Raw genomic sequence first — 15,720 nt, 5'->3', positions numbered from 1 at the left:
ATCCAAGATTCAGGAGCCATTGGCTTCCTTCCAACCACAAAACCTTGCTTTAGAAACCAATGAAAAAGCCAATATTGCTGCTTGGGATTAGCAACCAATAAATAGATATCCTATATTCTTCATGATTTCCCATTTCATTCAACCATGCTGGAAATACCCACATACATCAATGACCATCAACAGGCAAAATCCAAATAAAAAAGACCTTTCTCTTTTCCTCCTATCCCTGAGACAGCATTCACAAGAGCCTCTATAAGGAGCACCTGTATTTCCAGGTGTTTGATTTTCTAAAACCTTTCTAAAAGCACATAATTATGCTTGATAACTACTCAAGTGCCAAATTGCCCATTTTCACAATGGGGAAAACTGTACTTAACTAGCATTAGTTTCCAGCCTAAAAAGCAGGCGGTTTCAAAGGCAATCAGTAATCCCATTAGTGACTATAAGTTCCATGAAGGATTCCTACATGAGGATGGGTGAAAAAGCAGAAAAGCAGCAAAAGCCTCTCCTCTCAAAACACTTCATTATCAAGGCTGACCTTTAGGCTGGCACAACTAAACCCTTTTGAACATACTAATTCAGCCTAAATCTTCTTCTCACTCCCAACCAAAAATCTTTTAGAGCAGCTTCATTTGCATTATATTTGCATCAAAGGGTTATTCTTTGCAGAGAGGTAAAAACATGTATACTATCATATATAGTGGATGGCATTCAACTTTCCCCCCCCCTCAGAGTAGACTCATTGAAACAAATGACCATGACTGACTTGGGTCCAAGAATTCCAGCACCCTTGTTGTTGACACAACTTCCCTGGGTGGACGTTTGGGAAAGGAGTTGCGTGAGGACCAAGAGCGATGGAAGGCAACAGGGACCTGTTGGAAGAAGGTGATGGAGCAATGTCTAGGGGAGAGATGGAGCTGTGTCGGAGGGAAGAGCAGCAGACATCAAGAGGACGGAAAGAGAAGGGCTGCAAGCCGCCAGGTCGGGCCAGGAGCTCTTGAACTCTGGATGGTGGACTACTATTTGAGGGACACGCTCCCTGAGCACACCCCAACCCCACAGCACAACAGCGACACTGGAGACAAGCCAACTCCCCGAGATATGAGGTGCTTCTTGAAAGCCACATACCCAAGGACTGACTCTGAAGCAATGATATCAGATAACAAGGAGAACAAGGAGAATACTTCAGGGGATGAAGTATGTCAGGGAAAGACACAAAATCAGAGCCGCCGTTAGCTTAAGAAAGACATGGGTGAGTGCATCCATAAGCTCATTCTGCAATTGACTAGCGACAAAAAGAAAAAAGAAAAGCAATGCTTTGATTGTCATATGCTGTTCATTGCTCACTTCAACATGATTCTGCACTTCATACGCTGCTGCTAATTCCCACCCCCCTTGTTTTTAAGAAGGCTGCTGTTGTTGTTTCTGTAAGGGCACATTCTAATTCATTGCTCTCTGCCACACTTGATTTTAAAGACTCTTGCTGGCTCCCCCTCCTCGAAAATGATGATGGCACTCTGCAGCTCCAGAGAGGCAAGGCAAGGGGCTCGTGCATTCATTTCTCTAAGTATGCACCAATGGCACTTCTAATTTCACTTAGTTTTAAACTATGGAACTCAGTCCCACAGGAGGCGATGGGGGCCACGAATTTTGATAGCTTTAGAACAGTATTAGACAAATTCATGGAGGAGAGAGCTATTGATGGCTACTAGCCATGATGGCTATGCTCTGCCACCACACTTGGGAGGCAGCAATGATTTTGAATACCAGTTGCTGGAAACCACAAGAGGTTTACACTCAAATCCTGCTTGCTGGTTTCTCAGAGGTATCTGGTTGGCCGCTGTGAGAACAGGATGCTGGACTAGATGGGCCACTGGCCTCATCCACCAAGCTCATCTTATGTTCTTAATAAAGCAGAAGTGCAAGCCACAGAAAATTTATTGGGAGGTCTAAGCATCTCTACCTCCTTTTTCTCTATGGCTTTTTCAGTCACATAGGCACATTTCAACAGGTACAAAAGAGCAGAAACCAAAAATATTCTCCCCTACACCAAACTAAGGCTTGGTACCAACATGCCTCCTCATGTCTTCAAATAAGCCCATCCCAATTAAATATTTAGAGGGCAAATGGATTTCATTTTTATTTTTTGGCCTAGGGAAAATGAGTAGATTAATTCAGTTGGAGGAAAAGAAAGAAGACAACTAAGGAAACTAAACAGACACTGGTTTGGTAAAGATGAAAACCCTTCAGATGTAAAGTTTGCAGATGAAAAAGGAAGTGATGCTGCTTACCGGCAAGACCATTTACCATATTTTTTGCTCTATGAGACTCATTTTTCCCCTCCTAAAAATAAGGGGAAATGTGTGTGCGTCTTATGGAGCGAATGCAGGCTGCGCAACTATCCCAGAAGCCAGAACAGCAAGAGAGATCGCTGCATTCACTGCGCAGCGATCCCTCTTGTTGTTCTGGCTTCTGAGATTCAGAATATTTTTTTATTGTTTTCCTCCTCCAAAAACTAGGTGCATCTTATGGTCTGGTGCGTCTTATAGAGCAAAAAATACGGTCTGTGAGAAACCAAGAACTGCAAAGGAGGTGCAAGGCTATGAGATTCAGAAAAATGCTTTGTATGTATTTTTTAAACCATCACCGTAGCCAAGTAACATGCAAGACTCGTTAAAAAAAACCACAGCTAGGAGACTCTCAGATCACAGTATTCGAACAGACGTACTAGACACACAGCATGTGACACGCTGGGCAGTTACCAAAGGTGAAAATTGAGTTGCACTACCAAATATATAGCAATAATTTAAGGTTTGCACCTGATGCAGAGCACCATGATGATCCCTTGCCGAAATGTGCATAACTATATCTGTTCAATCAACTCTTCACACATTCCCTTTGCACACGAGTGCATTCAGTTATTTCAGAAACAATATAAAATTATTTGCAGCACAGCTTAAGACCACACCATTAGAGTAAAGTTTATTTAAAGCCACGTTTAAAAAGACACTATGAAGACACTAGAGCCTCTTGGGGGAGGCCATTCCATGACCACATGATTCCTTATGCTCCTCCTTGATCAGTCATGTCTTCTTCTGGGGAAGTTTGATGGCTCCTGTGGAATTCCTTGACAATAGAAGCAAGAGCCATCCCTCCTCATTTCTAGAAGTCTTCTTAAAATTGTATCATTCAGACAGGTGTTTTCAAAACAGAGATTCTTTGCCAACCAGTTCTTACCGTGTGCTTGATGATGTTTTCATTGAAATGCGTACTGCTGTTTTTGGTCTGTATAACCCCTTGCAATATTTTATATGAAAAGGCCATTTATAACTATTTAAATAAATAAATACATCTTTCAGGTAACCTTGTCCCAAGGCGTTTAGAAATGTAAAGAAATCCAGCATTGAAAATGGGGTCCAGAAATGTATGTGCATGTACAATGACTGCACACATGTAGACAGACAGATATATATACATACATACATGTGTGTGTGTGCACACATGTAAGTATGGATTTTTTAAAAAAGTAAAATGGCTAGATTCTGCTTTTCAGGAATCGCTGCTCCTTATTTCATAATCCAAGGGCTGAGAATTATAAATCGGGGCTCTCTTTATTCAGATGAAGTGCATTTTTACTTTGAGATTTCATTACTATGTACTTCTGGATATTAAAAATACTAACAATTAGCATCCTTGTTTTGGCTCTACAGTCATTGTGATGGCAGTTCTTATGCAAATAGGACAGTCTGTCTGCAGAAGTGCAAATCTTGGAATTGTGGATGCGCTGTAATTATGATTCAAGTCTAGATCTCTCTGAGGGAGGTTCTGTCCTTTTTCTGCATTGCTAAAACTCAACTTTCAAGTCAACCGATGTACATGGAGAATCATTACTAGACATTTAAAATAGAAGAGTCATTTGCTATTATGGATTTTTGACAGGCATCTTTTGCAGTAGCTTGTCTCATTGTTCAACTCCTATTTCAGCAAGGATGCTTGCTCCTCAGTAGAAATGAGATTATTCTTTCTAGAGAGGGGTACGCATAGTTTTGCAAAACAAAAGCAAAAAATGAGAAGCTTTTCTGTACATTTTTCATGGGTGTTGCACATTTCAATGTGGATGTTCTCAGTGCAAATTCTCCCAAGGAGAAGGTATGTTTTACCTGCTTCTTGTTTCAGACTTTTGGGGCTGAAAGGTACGTATATGTAAATCACTCGTAAGGGTGGTGAAATTGTTTTGCCTATTTATAAATCAGTTTTTATACCACTTTCCTTGTTTTGGGGGAATCCTGTGATTTTGTCTGTTGTTTCTAATGCTCTTGAGGACCTTCTCCTCTGTTTTAGGACCACAAGGAAAAACTGAAGGTTGGAGACACCCCCACCCACACCGGCTGCAAACTCTGTTTTGTTTTCTTTTTGTTGACAGCATGGGCCACAAAAGCTAATTAAGCAAGCAGCTAGCTCTCCTCACAGCCACAACCTTCCAAGAACGCCAACAAAGGAAATGTCTGGAAAAGGGACATGTTGCAACACGTCCCAAGTTAGCAATATGCCACTGACTCTGCTGGACTGGAAGAAACTCTTAGGGCAGATACTTGTCACAGGCCTTAGCCACGGTGGTGGCAAAAAGCGACCTGTGACTTTTCACAGCACCCAGGCACACACCAATCTTCTTTCGCCTCAGTCCTTCCCCTCTCCCTCCCTTCCTCCCTCTTAAGAATGGACTGTTCGCTTACTGCAGCCGTCTTCATCACTGTGGTCGCCGCAGTCATTGTCACCGTCGCACTGCCACTGAGCAGGGATGCAAGTGCATTCGCCAAAAGCACTAACAGCACAGGTGAAGTGGTTTCGTCCACAAGCGCACTCTGCGCTGCTGCTGCCACTGCTGCCTGCACCTGCAGGGAGAAAATAATTGACATGCTTTAGAGGTAAGAAAAAGCAAGGGACACCTAACATCACGTTAATGCGCATGAATGCAGTGCAAAATGACACTGGGAATATTCCTATGAACCGCACACACTCCCAGCATTCCACTGTGTGTTAAGATTCCCGAGATGCAACTGACTGGAAGCAACGACTGAAAAGCAATCATTCAGGGGGGAAATCTAAGGGTTGGTTCCATGGCCAAATATCTGGAGCAGCTTACAGCAATATCCTATTTACAACACCTCTATCTCCGCATCACCACCACATATATGCATGGATCCCATATTTGGGCAATTCCCAGAGTCCTTGGCAGATATATGAGGACTTAAATAAAGTAGGGAAGCCTGCAGGTTTTTATAGGCTTTCTAACTGTTTACTCTCATCCCTTGATTCCAGAAAGGGGATAAGCTGAAGGATATTTCACAAAACCACAGTGCACACATGCCATCATTTCTGCTTCATAAAAAAAGGCAGCCGCTCCTCAGCCAGTATTGTCGTGTGCTAATTTCCATTTTCCCCTTCACATTCTCACAGCTGAAATGCTCACAGACTTATAGTGATATTATAATGATACTGTACCTGAAATAGGAGATATGTTCAAGGTACGTGGTCATATCAAGAATAGAAACAAGGAAGTAGCTACAAACGGACTGAGTGAAGTCAAACTCTTTGCAAGCAAGTTCTGCCTCTAAAAATAGGACATGTGTGATAGCTCACTCATGTGTTTCAGAAACCCAGAACAGGATCTATGTCTCTGATTATGACCCTCTCAGCTTCTCATGTTCCATCCCTGGTCAACTAAGGAGATTCGGAAATGAGCAGGAAGTCAGGGCACCTGCCTATTAGGCAAGCAAAGCAGTGCTTAAGGGGATAAAATATACGCTTCTCGTAATCAAGTCAAAATGTTTCTGATGCTGCTTGGGCTGATGCAGACTTTAAATCCAGTAACAGCTATGGTATCTCTTCTAAGTGCAAAGTATTTCTCTAGAATCTTTCATGTTGTCAGAGGGAAAAGCAATTTACCCGACGTTTGTCCGAAAATTGTATCACCTTTCTTAGAGACAAGGAAGAAGATATTTCACCCCTTACTCCGAAGAAGGGGGTCTGCTTCCCACAACCTTTCATTAATTCTCTACTGATGCTATCAATCAGCCATCATTACAGCAAGATAATATTGCTGGCTCTTCATTAGCATGCCATTGCTCTACACTCTTTGGAGAACTGCTTCATTTAGGAAGCTTAACAATTGAGGAAGGCTGTACTTTTACACACAGGCTAGTTAGCAGGACAATCTTCTTTGATCTGAAGGGATATTCTTTCCATAAATGAACTTCAGAAGCAAATGGCTACTATTCCTTCGCTTGTCACTTGAAGCAGTGATTTTTAACCTCAAGTAGCAGTTTCCCACTGAAGAAAAGTACAGTTAATCCAGTCTTAATAGAGGGATTTGCTGACCCATTGTTTTAACAGAGAAATTTTCTGTCAGAAACTGGGAAGGCCACACTGCACTCATATGTTCTGATGACAGAAGAAACATCACTCACTGATATAGACCACAAAGATCTGTTAACGCAGCATAAGAAGCAGAACTAATTTCAACCAGGGGTCCAACACCTGACCAGAATCCCACCTACTTATAAGTATGGCTACGTAATGTGGTGTTGTAGGTCACCAATTTTACAGGTGTCAAGGTCCACTGGCTCAGTATCATGCTCCATGGGCACCTTTGGAAGATGACACAGTCCAAGCTTAATTACAGTATCTCTGTCATAAGACATTCGTTGATTGGTTGGTTGCATTTCTATCCCACCTTTCCTCCAAGTTGCTCACGGTGGCATACATGGCTCTCCGTATTATCCACACAACAGCTCTGAGACAGGTCAGGCTGAAAGTTGATGACAGACCCAAGTGAACTTCATGGCTGAGTGGGGATTTAAACTCCTGGTCTGCCATTCACAGGAGACCCAAGGAGATGTTGATGTTTATGTGTGGTGTTGTTGTTAAACATAAATGTTTACTCCACCATTTCTGAAACATAAGGTAATAATGAAGGAAGATTTTAAGGCTAGTTTAGCTCCCCAGTCTGGAGCTGGAAGCATTCAAGCTTCCAACTCTCCTTGTACAATCAACACATTCATGCAATGCTATACGAATACATGAGGCATAACACACTTGTGGAAATATTTTCCTGCTTGAACCAAGGACCAGCTATAGCAGGGGTCGGCAAGGTTTACCTCACCTGGGCCGATTCACTCCAGCAGAGATCCCTCTGTGGGCTGGATTGCGCGCATGCATGAGCGCACCCGTCCGCGATTTCCGGCGTCTGTGCAGACACAATTTCCAGCGTTTGCATCTGCCCAAACATGATTTTCAGCTTCTGCACATGCACAGATGTGATTTCCAGCACCGCGGAAGCGAGTCCCCGCGCCGCGCCGGTTTAGAGCAGTGTGCGGGGACTCGCTGAGCGGGCAGCTCGGTTCGGGGGAGGCTTGTGGGCCGGTTAAACAAGCCCTGTGGGCCGCTTGTGGCCCATGGGCCTTAGGTTGCCTACCCCTGAGCTATAGCTATTCCCTCACCTTCACTAAACCTCATGGAGACACTGATGCAGAAACTTCTGACATTCAGAAGTTTCCCTTTTTATTCTTTAAAAGCTTAAGGGAACATGTCAAGCAAATTCAGCAGGTCTGATTTATACAGACAAGGAAAAGAAATTCAACAAGTCTATACAGGTCAGATAAGGTTTATGGCTTGGGTAAGCATAAATGGCAGCAATCACACATACTATAAAGATTAACAGGAACCCGAGGAAAGTACTTTTCCATGATAAAGGAATGGAGCACGGAAAGCAATAAATCTCAAGGGTAGCAAAACTGAAGAGTGACGGGAAGGAGAGAAAAAGAGTGCTTGTAAACATTTGCCTTGAAAGCCAATGACTGGAGGTAACTTTTCCAGTACCCACTGAAAGCTGCTGCCAATTCTAAGGAAGTCTGGGCTAGCCAATAAAAATGCAATTTATTCTGGTAAAGCAGCAATGGTCTGAAAGGCATATGCAAGCACACTATCATGTGGAAGTGAAAGAATCGGCTACTCTGAAAGAAGAATAACTCTGCCCCACCCTCACTTTAAAAAGACTAAGTGGCTGCACCTTTGATTAAAAAGCAAGACTGAGTTCCCATGTCTACCCTATGTTAATTAAGTGTGACAATGGGCTGAGCAGCTTCCCTTTAAATATCTTGTAAGTCACCACATCTTTAGAAATGAAAATGCTGCAATATCTCCAAGGGCTCAGAGCATATTGGGGAAAGCTTTGCAGGATAATTTATATCATGGCCCGCTATTCAGAAAAGTAATTATAATTGGCTCGGATATGAACACAAAAGTCAAAAGCTGGCTGAAGAACCATAAACAAAGGGTAATGAGAAACAGCAACATACCAAACTGCAGGAGGGATGGAGCTCTTAGAAACTACAGGGATCACTGTTAGATCCATTGTTTTAAAACATCTTCATTAGTGACCTGGAAGAGGGGAATTTATCCACAGAGGTGCTTTCAGAAAACACCAAAACAGGAAAAGCAGCAAATGCCCACGAGAGAGCAAAATAAAAGCATCAGATAAGAGGCAGAAAATTCAGGGTCATATAATTCACATCCGGTAGGAAGCAATCTAACATAAATATCTGAAGAGAGAAAAATTGAAATACTAATGCTGCAATAGCAAGTTTCCTGATATGCGGGTATGTCATTGTTACAAGTAATGATTTTAAAATATACAAATGCTGCAATCTTAGAGAGGTTGTTTTGGCCAGATCCTAACCTGTTTACTAAGTAAGTCGCTATGAGTTCAATAGAACTGACTCCCACAGGAGTGCATCATCATTTGGTCATTAATTCCAATGTAATGTCAGCAAGCATAGTTAAATTCAAGCCCCATTACTTAACAAGAAAATCTAGGGGGGGAAATCTATATATATAGGAAATCTGATATACAGTGGTACCTCGGGTTACATACGCTTCAGGTTACATACGCTTCAGGTTACAGACTCCGCTAACCCAGAAATAGTACCTCGGGTTAAGAACTTTGCTTCAGGATGAGAACAGAAATCGCACGGCGGCGGCGCAGCAGCAGTGGGAGGCCCCATTAGATAAAGTGGTGCTTCAGGTTAAGAACAGTTTCAGGTTAAGAATGAACCTCCAGAACGAATTAAGTACGTAACCAGAGGTACCACTGTATTAAACTAATATTTAACTAATAGATGGGCATTTACTCCAGACTATGCTGCTGACACCTGGAACTGACAAGGCCAGCAATGGAAATGCCAGTCTTCTCATCTGATCCTTCTCCATCATGTTGCAGAAACTGCTCTGATCTCCTCTGCCTTCCAAAAATCCTAGGGTACTGTCACTTCCTACTCTCCAACACCCATCCAAGAATTACCTCTTTCTTTCTATATTTGTTGCTAAAACCCTAATTCATGTTCCAGTCACATCTTACGTAGACTACTGCAACCTCCCTCCTTCCCAGCCTTTGCTCTCGTCATCTCTGCACTTTTCAGGCAAATCAGAATGCTGCTTAGGCTAAAGTTAACTCTTGCCCAATGCAATCCCAACTTTGTCTTTCGGCTTCTGCACTGACTCCCTGATATTTTCTGCATCAACTTTTGTATGCATTACTACTGGAACAAAATGTTTAATACCTCTAATTAATCTAATAATCACGACATCAGGCATTATTGACCAATAATGCACTTACTAATACCATTCATTTAGAGTTCAATTTAGAATCCTTAGTACAGTTGGCATTTTATAAGGATGTTCATGGATTTGAAAGGAAAGCTTAAAAACACAGTTAGTATACAATTCTTCTCTGTATCTCACGCCTGGAGAAAAACTTAGAAAGATGCATGTCAAATAGTAAAAGCTCCTCCCCTAAATGTATATTACATGTCAAGACTTTCTAAAACACAGGTTATGCATAAATCTGGATTTTCAAGATATTGAGATAACTACAGCATGGCTCTTAAAAGTCCACCCAACTTGCTGGGAGAGAGAAATTTTCTCCCATTCTGGCAGCTCAGCACCCACCATTTTCAGGCAAATTTATGCAAATTATCCACAGCCATTAAGCTTCCAGTGCATTGCAAATTGATGCTTAGTCTCTTCATTTTCTCAGTTCTTATATTTTGATGGTGCTTGATCTTTCTCTGTTCCCTGCTCTGATATTTTGGTACTGACTTCCAAGGCACTGGCTACAGTCCAGTCTCTTAAGACAGATCTCATCACTACATATCTGTCCTAACTCACAGAGGTCAGATTCTTCTGGTTGCTTAATTTGTTGTAGATAGGATACAGAACTCCAGGCGGTGAGGACACTGAACTTCCTGTTTGCCAAATGCATTTCCTACCATTAGACATATTTTAAATATTCATGTCAAATGCTATCACATTGCAAACTATCCAATAACTAACTCTTCAAGGAGAATAAAACAGGAAAAACACACTTAATCTTTAGGTGGTATTTCATATTCAAATTACAAACACTAGTCAGGAATGATTTTCTAACACCCAACCCTCTCAGTAATGTGATCCTCACTCCATGCATCTAAGGTTCAGAACTAACATGATCACCAACATGTTATATGGCTTTGACTTTAGGATGTTATCAGGTATATCACATAAAGAACTGCCAATCAAACTGGAAACCACTAATAAATTTTCTTCAGCATATGTCAGTCAAGTTGAGCTGTCTCACACCACTGTGTCAGCTGCAAAATATGACAGAATAAGGGGAACATAATCAGCAAACACTGCATATCATCTATCATATCATGTAAATTATATGAAAATTGAAGTGCAAAGAAACACACAATTATAGAGTTGGATGGGACCACAAGGGTCATCTAGTCCAACCCACTGCAATTCTGGAAACATGGGGCTCGAATCCGCAACCCTGAGGTCAAGATTATCATGCTCTATTGTCTGAGCTATCCCAGGCCATGCAAGCTAAAAGGCAGGATGTTCTTCTGGCTATTATGTCATGATATGCATTAAAACCTACAGAGCCAAACAAATCCCTTTGATGTTGAATGCTTCAACAAATTTGCACACCTTCTTCGAGAAAATAAATTTTCTGTCCCCACATCTAGGAAGCCATTTCTCTTATTATTCTTTTCCAGCAGTTTAGGAGTAAAAACATATTTTCTTTTGCTGAGGAACATTAATCATATTTTTTTCATAATACAAACGTTGTTTGAATTACCATTACCATTACAATCATTAATAAACCATTATCACCATTATGAAGGGGAATACGTATTCTCCAGCCTATTAATCTTGTTTCAAGAGAACAGGATCCTAACAGCCTGACCTGAAGAGGCCTATCAAGGTTGCCACACCAGGCACACTTGGCTGAATGTTAGCCACACTGAACATGGCAGGACTCCCAAACAAATCTGCCTGGGATTGTGCTGTGATACTCCATTCCCTAACACTAAATTGCAGCTCACTCTAGACCAGGGGTAGGCAACCTAAGGTCCATGGGCCACAAGCGGCCCATGGGGATTGTTTAACCAGCCCCCGAGCCGCCCGCTTGGTGAGTCCCCGCATGCTGCGCTATACCGGTGCAGTGTGGCGCAGGAACTCGCTTCCGCAGTGCCGGAAATTGCGTCTGCGCATGCTCAGACGCCGGAAATTGCGGCCACGCGTGCTCACGATCTGGCCCATGGAGGGATCTTGCCCACCCGTGCTCTAGACCCTTCTGACACCCGAAGCCAAACTGAAGGATACAGTCCATGAACAACACAAGCAGCAAAGCTGACGTGGGATCTTTTCAGATTCAGAGTCTGTAGTGTAGAGACTGGAATTAGAAGTGGAAAAATGATGCTACTGGTAAATTTAAAAGAGGGGCAACATAATCATCTCAGTAAAATTCCAGCCATAAAAACAGGTCTAAAAATTTGCATCAGAATCCAGGGCAAATGAAAAGCACTAAAAAGACATCTGAGTTGGTGCCCAGCAAACCTGCCTAAGGAGAGTATTCCACAACCAGGGGGCAACAACAGAGAAGGCAGTTTCCTTGGCCACCCCCACCTTACTTCAAAAGTCAGGGGACTTGGAAGAATGGCCTCGGAAGGTGGTCTTAGAATGGAGGTCCATGCAGGAGAAAAGAGTCTTTCAGGTAACTGGGACACAAGCCATTTAAGGGAAAGAAGCAAAGCTGTAGCCATGGAGATTATATGGGGGTGGAATGTAAAGACAAGGAAAAGAGCAGAGGCAGTACAGGACTCCATTTACTCATTTAGGTAAAAATGAAACCTGTCTTCTGTTCCAATGCACTGGCCAATAGGTATACATGCACTGCAAAGACTGATGAGTACCTGGGCATATTAGACTACCTGAAGTTTTATACCAGCTTACTGTACAATGCCGTGTAACACGTTTCCCAACTGCCTGTGTGATTTTGGCAACACGGCACAATATTTCTCGTTAGGGGCCTGGAGAAAACCCATTTTTCTGTGTTGTAGGGAAGTACCCATTACACCAGCAGAGCTGCAATTGCCAGAGGATAAGAAAACAAGAGCTCGGGCTCAATATGACATTTTTGAGGATTCTGAGGGCTGCAAGAGAACACTATTCATTATTGTGGCATGACATAAGCAAAACTTGAACCAGAACTTTTATACTAAAGGGTCAGCAAAGGGATTATTTTGGAATAAGAATGTCAACACTTCAACGGTGGAGCATCTGTGCAAAGCGGATACTCTGCTGCTACTCTCTATTCCACCAGAATCTGGGAAGGCAAGCCACAGTGGCCTAGCCTTGCAGGAGGAGGTCTCCAGTGAAGGAGAGGGCGGCCATTTGTGGCAAGAATCGAGACAGAACCTTCTACTCTGCAATCCCACAGGCAGAGGAACTTCAAAAGATGAACCACAAGATAAATGCAGCTATCTTGGGAAAAAGAATTACTCTATAAAAGTTTTTTTAAACATATAACCAAACATACACAGTACATATTATGTTTCCCTTAGAGAACGAACAAAATAGGGAGAATTATTAACTGCCCAGACTGAGCTGACTATGGCAGAATTAGGCCAGGCTCATCAAATAAGGGGCACTACATGACCACAATGTCATCACAGATCCCCCACTGCTAACCAGAAAACTGGAAGAAATTAAGACTTGAAAGTAAAAGGCATCCTGGCCATTTTTTTTGTGGGAGAGCAGGGGGAAACCACAATGATAAATACTTTTTATGGGTTCATATGGGGCTAGATGTTTCCAGCAGTGCTGCCAGAAAGAAAAGCAAGATGCACTGTGGTGGAAGTTACTGCACAGCTGCCATACAAGCAGAAAAGTTCAGGCCTGTTCAGCCCACCCACATCTCACCTGCTTTTCTACAGAGCTTGCGAATAGTCATGCTTCAATTCTCACTGCCTCCTGGCTCCAGTCTCCCTTACAAAAAGTCTTCCTCAGTACAGAGAACAAGATCCAGTCCTTGACTCTACGGATGGAGGAGAGGGTTGGGGGACCCCTGGCCAGTGGACCTAATTAGACCCGCCAGGCCTACCCATTTGGCCTGCTAAGGCCATTTTAGCCAAGCCACATCCACCAGTCCTAACATGATACATGACATCATGTGTGGGGCAGGTAAACAAGTGGCTGGACCAAAGAGGTTTGCAGCCACCACCAGTCAAAAGCTTTCCCCCCTCTCTCATAACACTTGAGAAAATCCCATGAAGCTGAATGTTGGAAGATTCAGGACAGGCTAAAGGAAGTACTTCTTCACAAAGTGCATAGCTAGACTTTGCTCCCCTGAGAAGTAGTAATGGCCACCAACTTAAAAGAGTTTTAAAAGAGGATTAGACAAATATATAGAGGATAAAACTATCAATGGCTACCAGCCACAATGATAGTTTTCTACCTCCAATGTTGGAGGCGGCATGTCTCTGAATGCCATTTGTTGAGAGTCACAAGTGGGGAGAGGACTATTGTTCTTCCATCTTGTTTGCAGGCTTCCCACAAACATCTGGCTGGCCCCTGTGAGAACAGGATGCCTTTGGCCTGATTCAGCAGGGCTTTTCAGCCGATTGTCCACTGGGAAGTTCTCTAATCCATTATGATCCTCACTTCAACATTAATTCAACGGCTGTATCATGGTTTCATCCCTGAGCTTGTGAGAGAATGGCTTCAGTTGTTATAGAAGACTCAGCATGAGAGAAAAGCTACAGAGCAAGGAGAAAAGAAACCACCTCAACATTTACAAACCTCAGTCAGATACGACCAGGGTTTTATATCCTATTTCAGAAGCACTGCAACACTGACTTTTGAGTGCTGCACATATAAGCCAAAGCCATTGTTATTCTTCACCTCTGAAGTTCAAACTTATCTGATATGCTTGTGGACCCACCTGGACTGTGGGACAGAGCAGGAAACTGAAATGAGGCATTTCCAAGCTTAATTCAGAAGATCATTTTTCTTCCTCTCCCCACCCTTCCCTATCAACTCTGCGACTAAACACATCATTAGGCAAACCCTAATGGAAACCAATTCAGTGTCACAGTTGTGTGTCAGGAGTTCCACACTTAACTCAGGAAATTAAAATAAAGCCTCCTGCTCCACTTCAGCAATCAAAGTATGGCCTGTCTTTCCTGTCTTGGCCTCTGACCTGAATGAAGTGCAATTGCATCCTGTGATACCGGAAAACAAAGGCCAGTTAGGCTCTAGAGATGTTGATGCAGGTCCCAATCTCTTGTAGTAGTGTTTAGATTACCGAAAGGCTTACATTAAAAAGGGAAGGCCAGCTCCACAGCAATTGTTGACACTGGAATTAGATTGTTCCTCCATGAAGAGGCTGCCCTTCTGACTGGCACAGTTCCAAAACTTAAATGCTACTGTTACTTAGAGTCCTGAATTAGTTTTGGATTTGGGGAGTTTGTGTTGATCCAGAGCCAAAGGAAACATGAAAACTGGAGGAAAATTTGTTAAATGTTGACGGAGCCACAGGAGGGGAACTTCAGCAAAGCTACCAAGAAACACCGGGATATTTTATTTTTTTTAAAAAAAGACACACAAAACAAAACAAAACAAAACAAAACAGGGGAGCTGAAGAAGAGGAAAGTTCCAGCCACATGATAGAAGGGTTAGTTCCTCCTGCAGACTTGGACATAACCAGTTCTTTTTATTCAGTACCCATTACTGCACTTCCAGGAAAACAGTCAAGCAAGTGTGCTTTTAACCTCTCTAAGCGTAGTTCACAGTCCAGAATCTAGCATACCAGCTACTATTCTGCTGATGCAGCCACCACAGAATTTGCAACTCGGTGCAAAATTCACCCTTACATAACAACAACCCACATTCACACACACAAACAATGTTTGTGTAATTCCACTAAATAAGCACAATTCATACAGGACACAGAATTCAGCTCTTCCTGACACCAACTTCGGGTCACTTTTTGGTGCAAAATCTTAAAAATGGTTTAAGCTGCCACATTTATGGTATCTATGATTCTTGCACACCTGCTCTTTTGGTCCTACTCAACAGCAGCTTCAGCAGGAAACAAATGACCAGAATGAAACATATGGTCTGACAGGAGGTCCTCTTATAGACAGTGATTTTTCTGTATTTCAGTGCTTCACAGTTTTAGTACTGATCTTATTGCAAGGTAATCTTGCAGTAGGCAAATTCGGAAACTAAGCCCAAAGTGGCAATCAGCTGATGGGCAAAATGAGCAAACTATCTGGTGTGTGTGTGTGTGTGTGTCTGTGAGAGAGAGAGAGAGAGAGAGAGAGAGAGAGAGAG

General features: G+C 42.6%; 1 protein-coding gene across 4 annotated transcripts in view; it reads right to left on the bottom strand.

Annotated features, from left to right (window-relative positions):
* Nucleotides 1–15,720, bottom strand: part of LRP4 (LDL receptor related protein 4) — a 97,645-nt gene that overhangs the window by 47,967 nt on the left and 33,958 nt on the right. For 3 of the 4 annotated variants that reach the window (XM_081020309.1, XM_081020306.1, XM_081020308.1), the window contains exon 2: nt 4,734–4,892. In XM_081020309.1, the coding sequence (XP_080876435.1) occupies nt 4,734–4,892 (159 nt within the window). The remainder of the gene's footprint in view (nt 1–4,733; nt 4,893–15,720) is intronic. The other variant, XM_081020307.1, reaches the window with a different exon arrangement.

This window comes from Podarcis pityusensis (genome assembly GCF_964106645.2).
Source record: "Podarcis pityusensis genome assembly, chromosome: 1".
Lineage (NCBI taxonomy): Eukaryota > Metazoa > Chordata > Lepidosauria > Squamata > Lacertidae > Podarcis > Podarcis pityusensis.
This window is presented reverse-complemented; position numbering and strand designations above follow the sequence as displayed.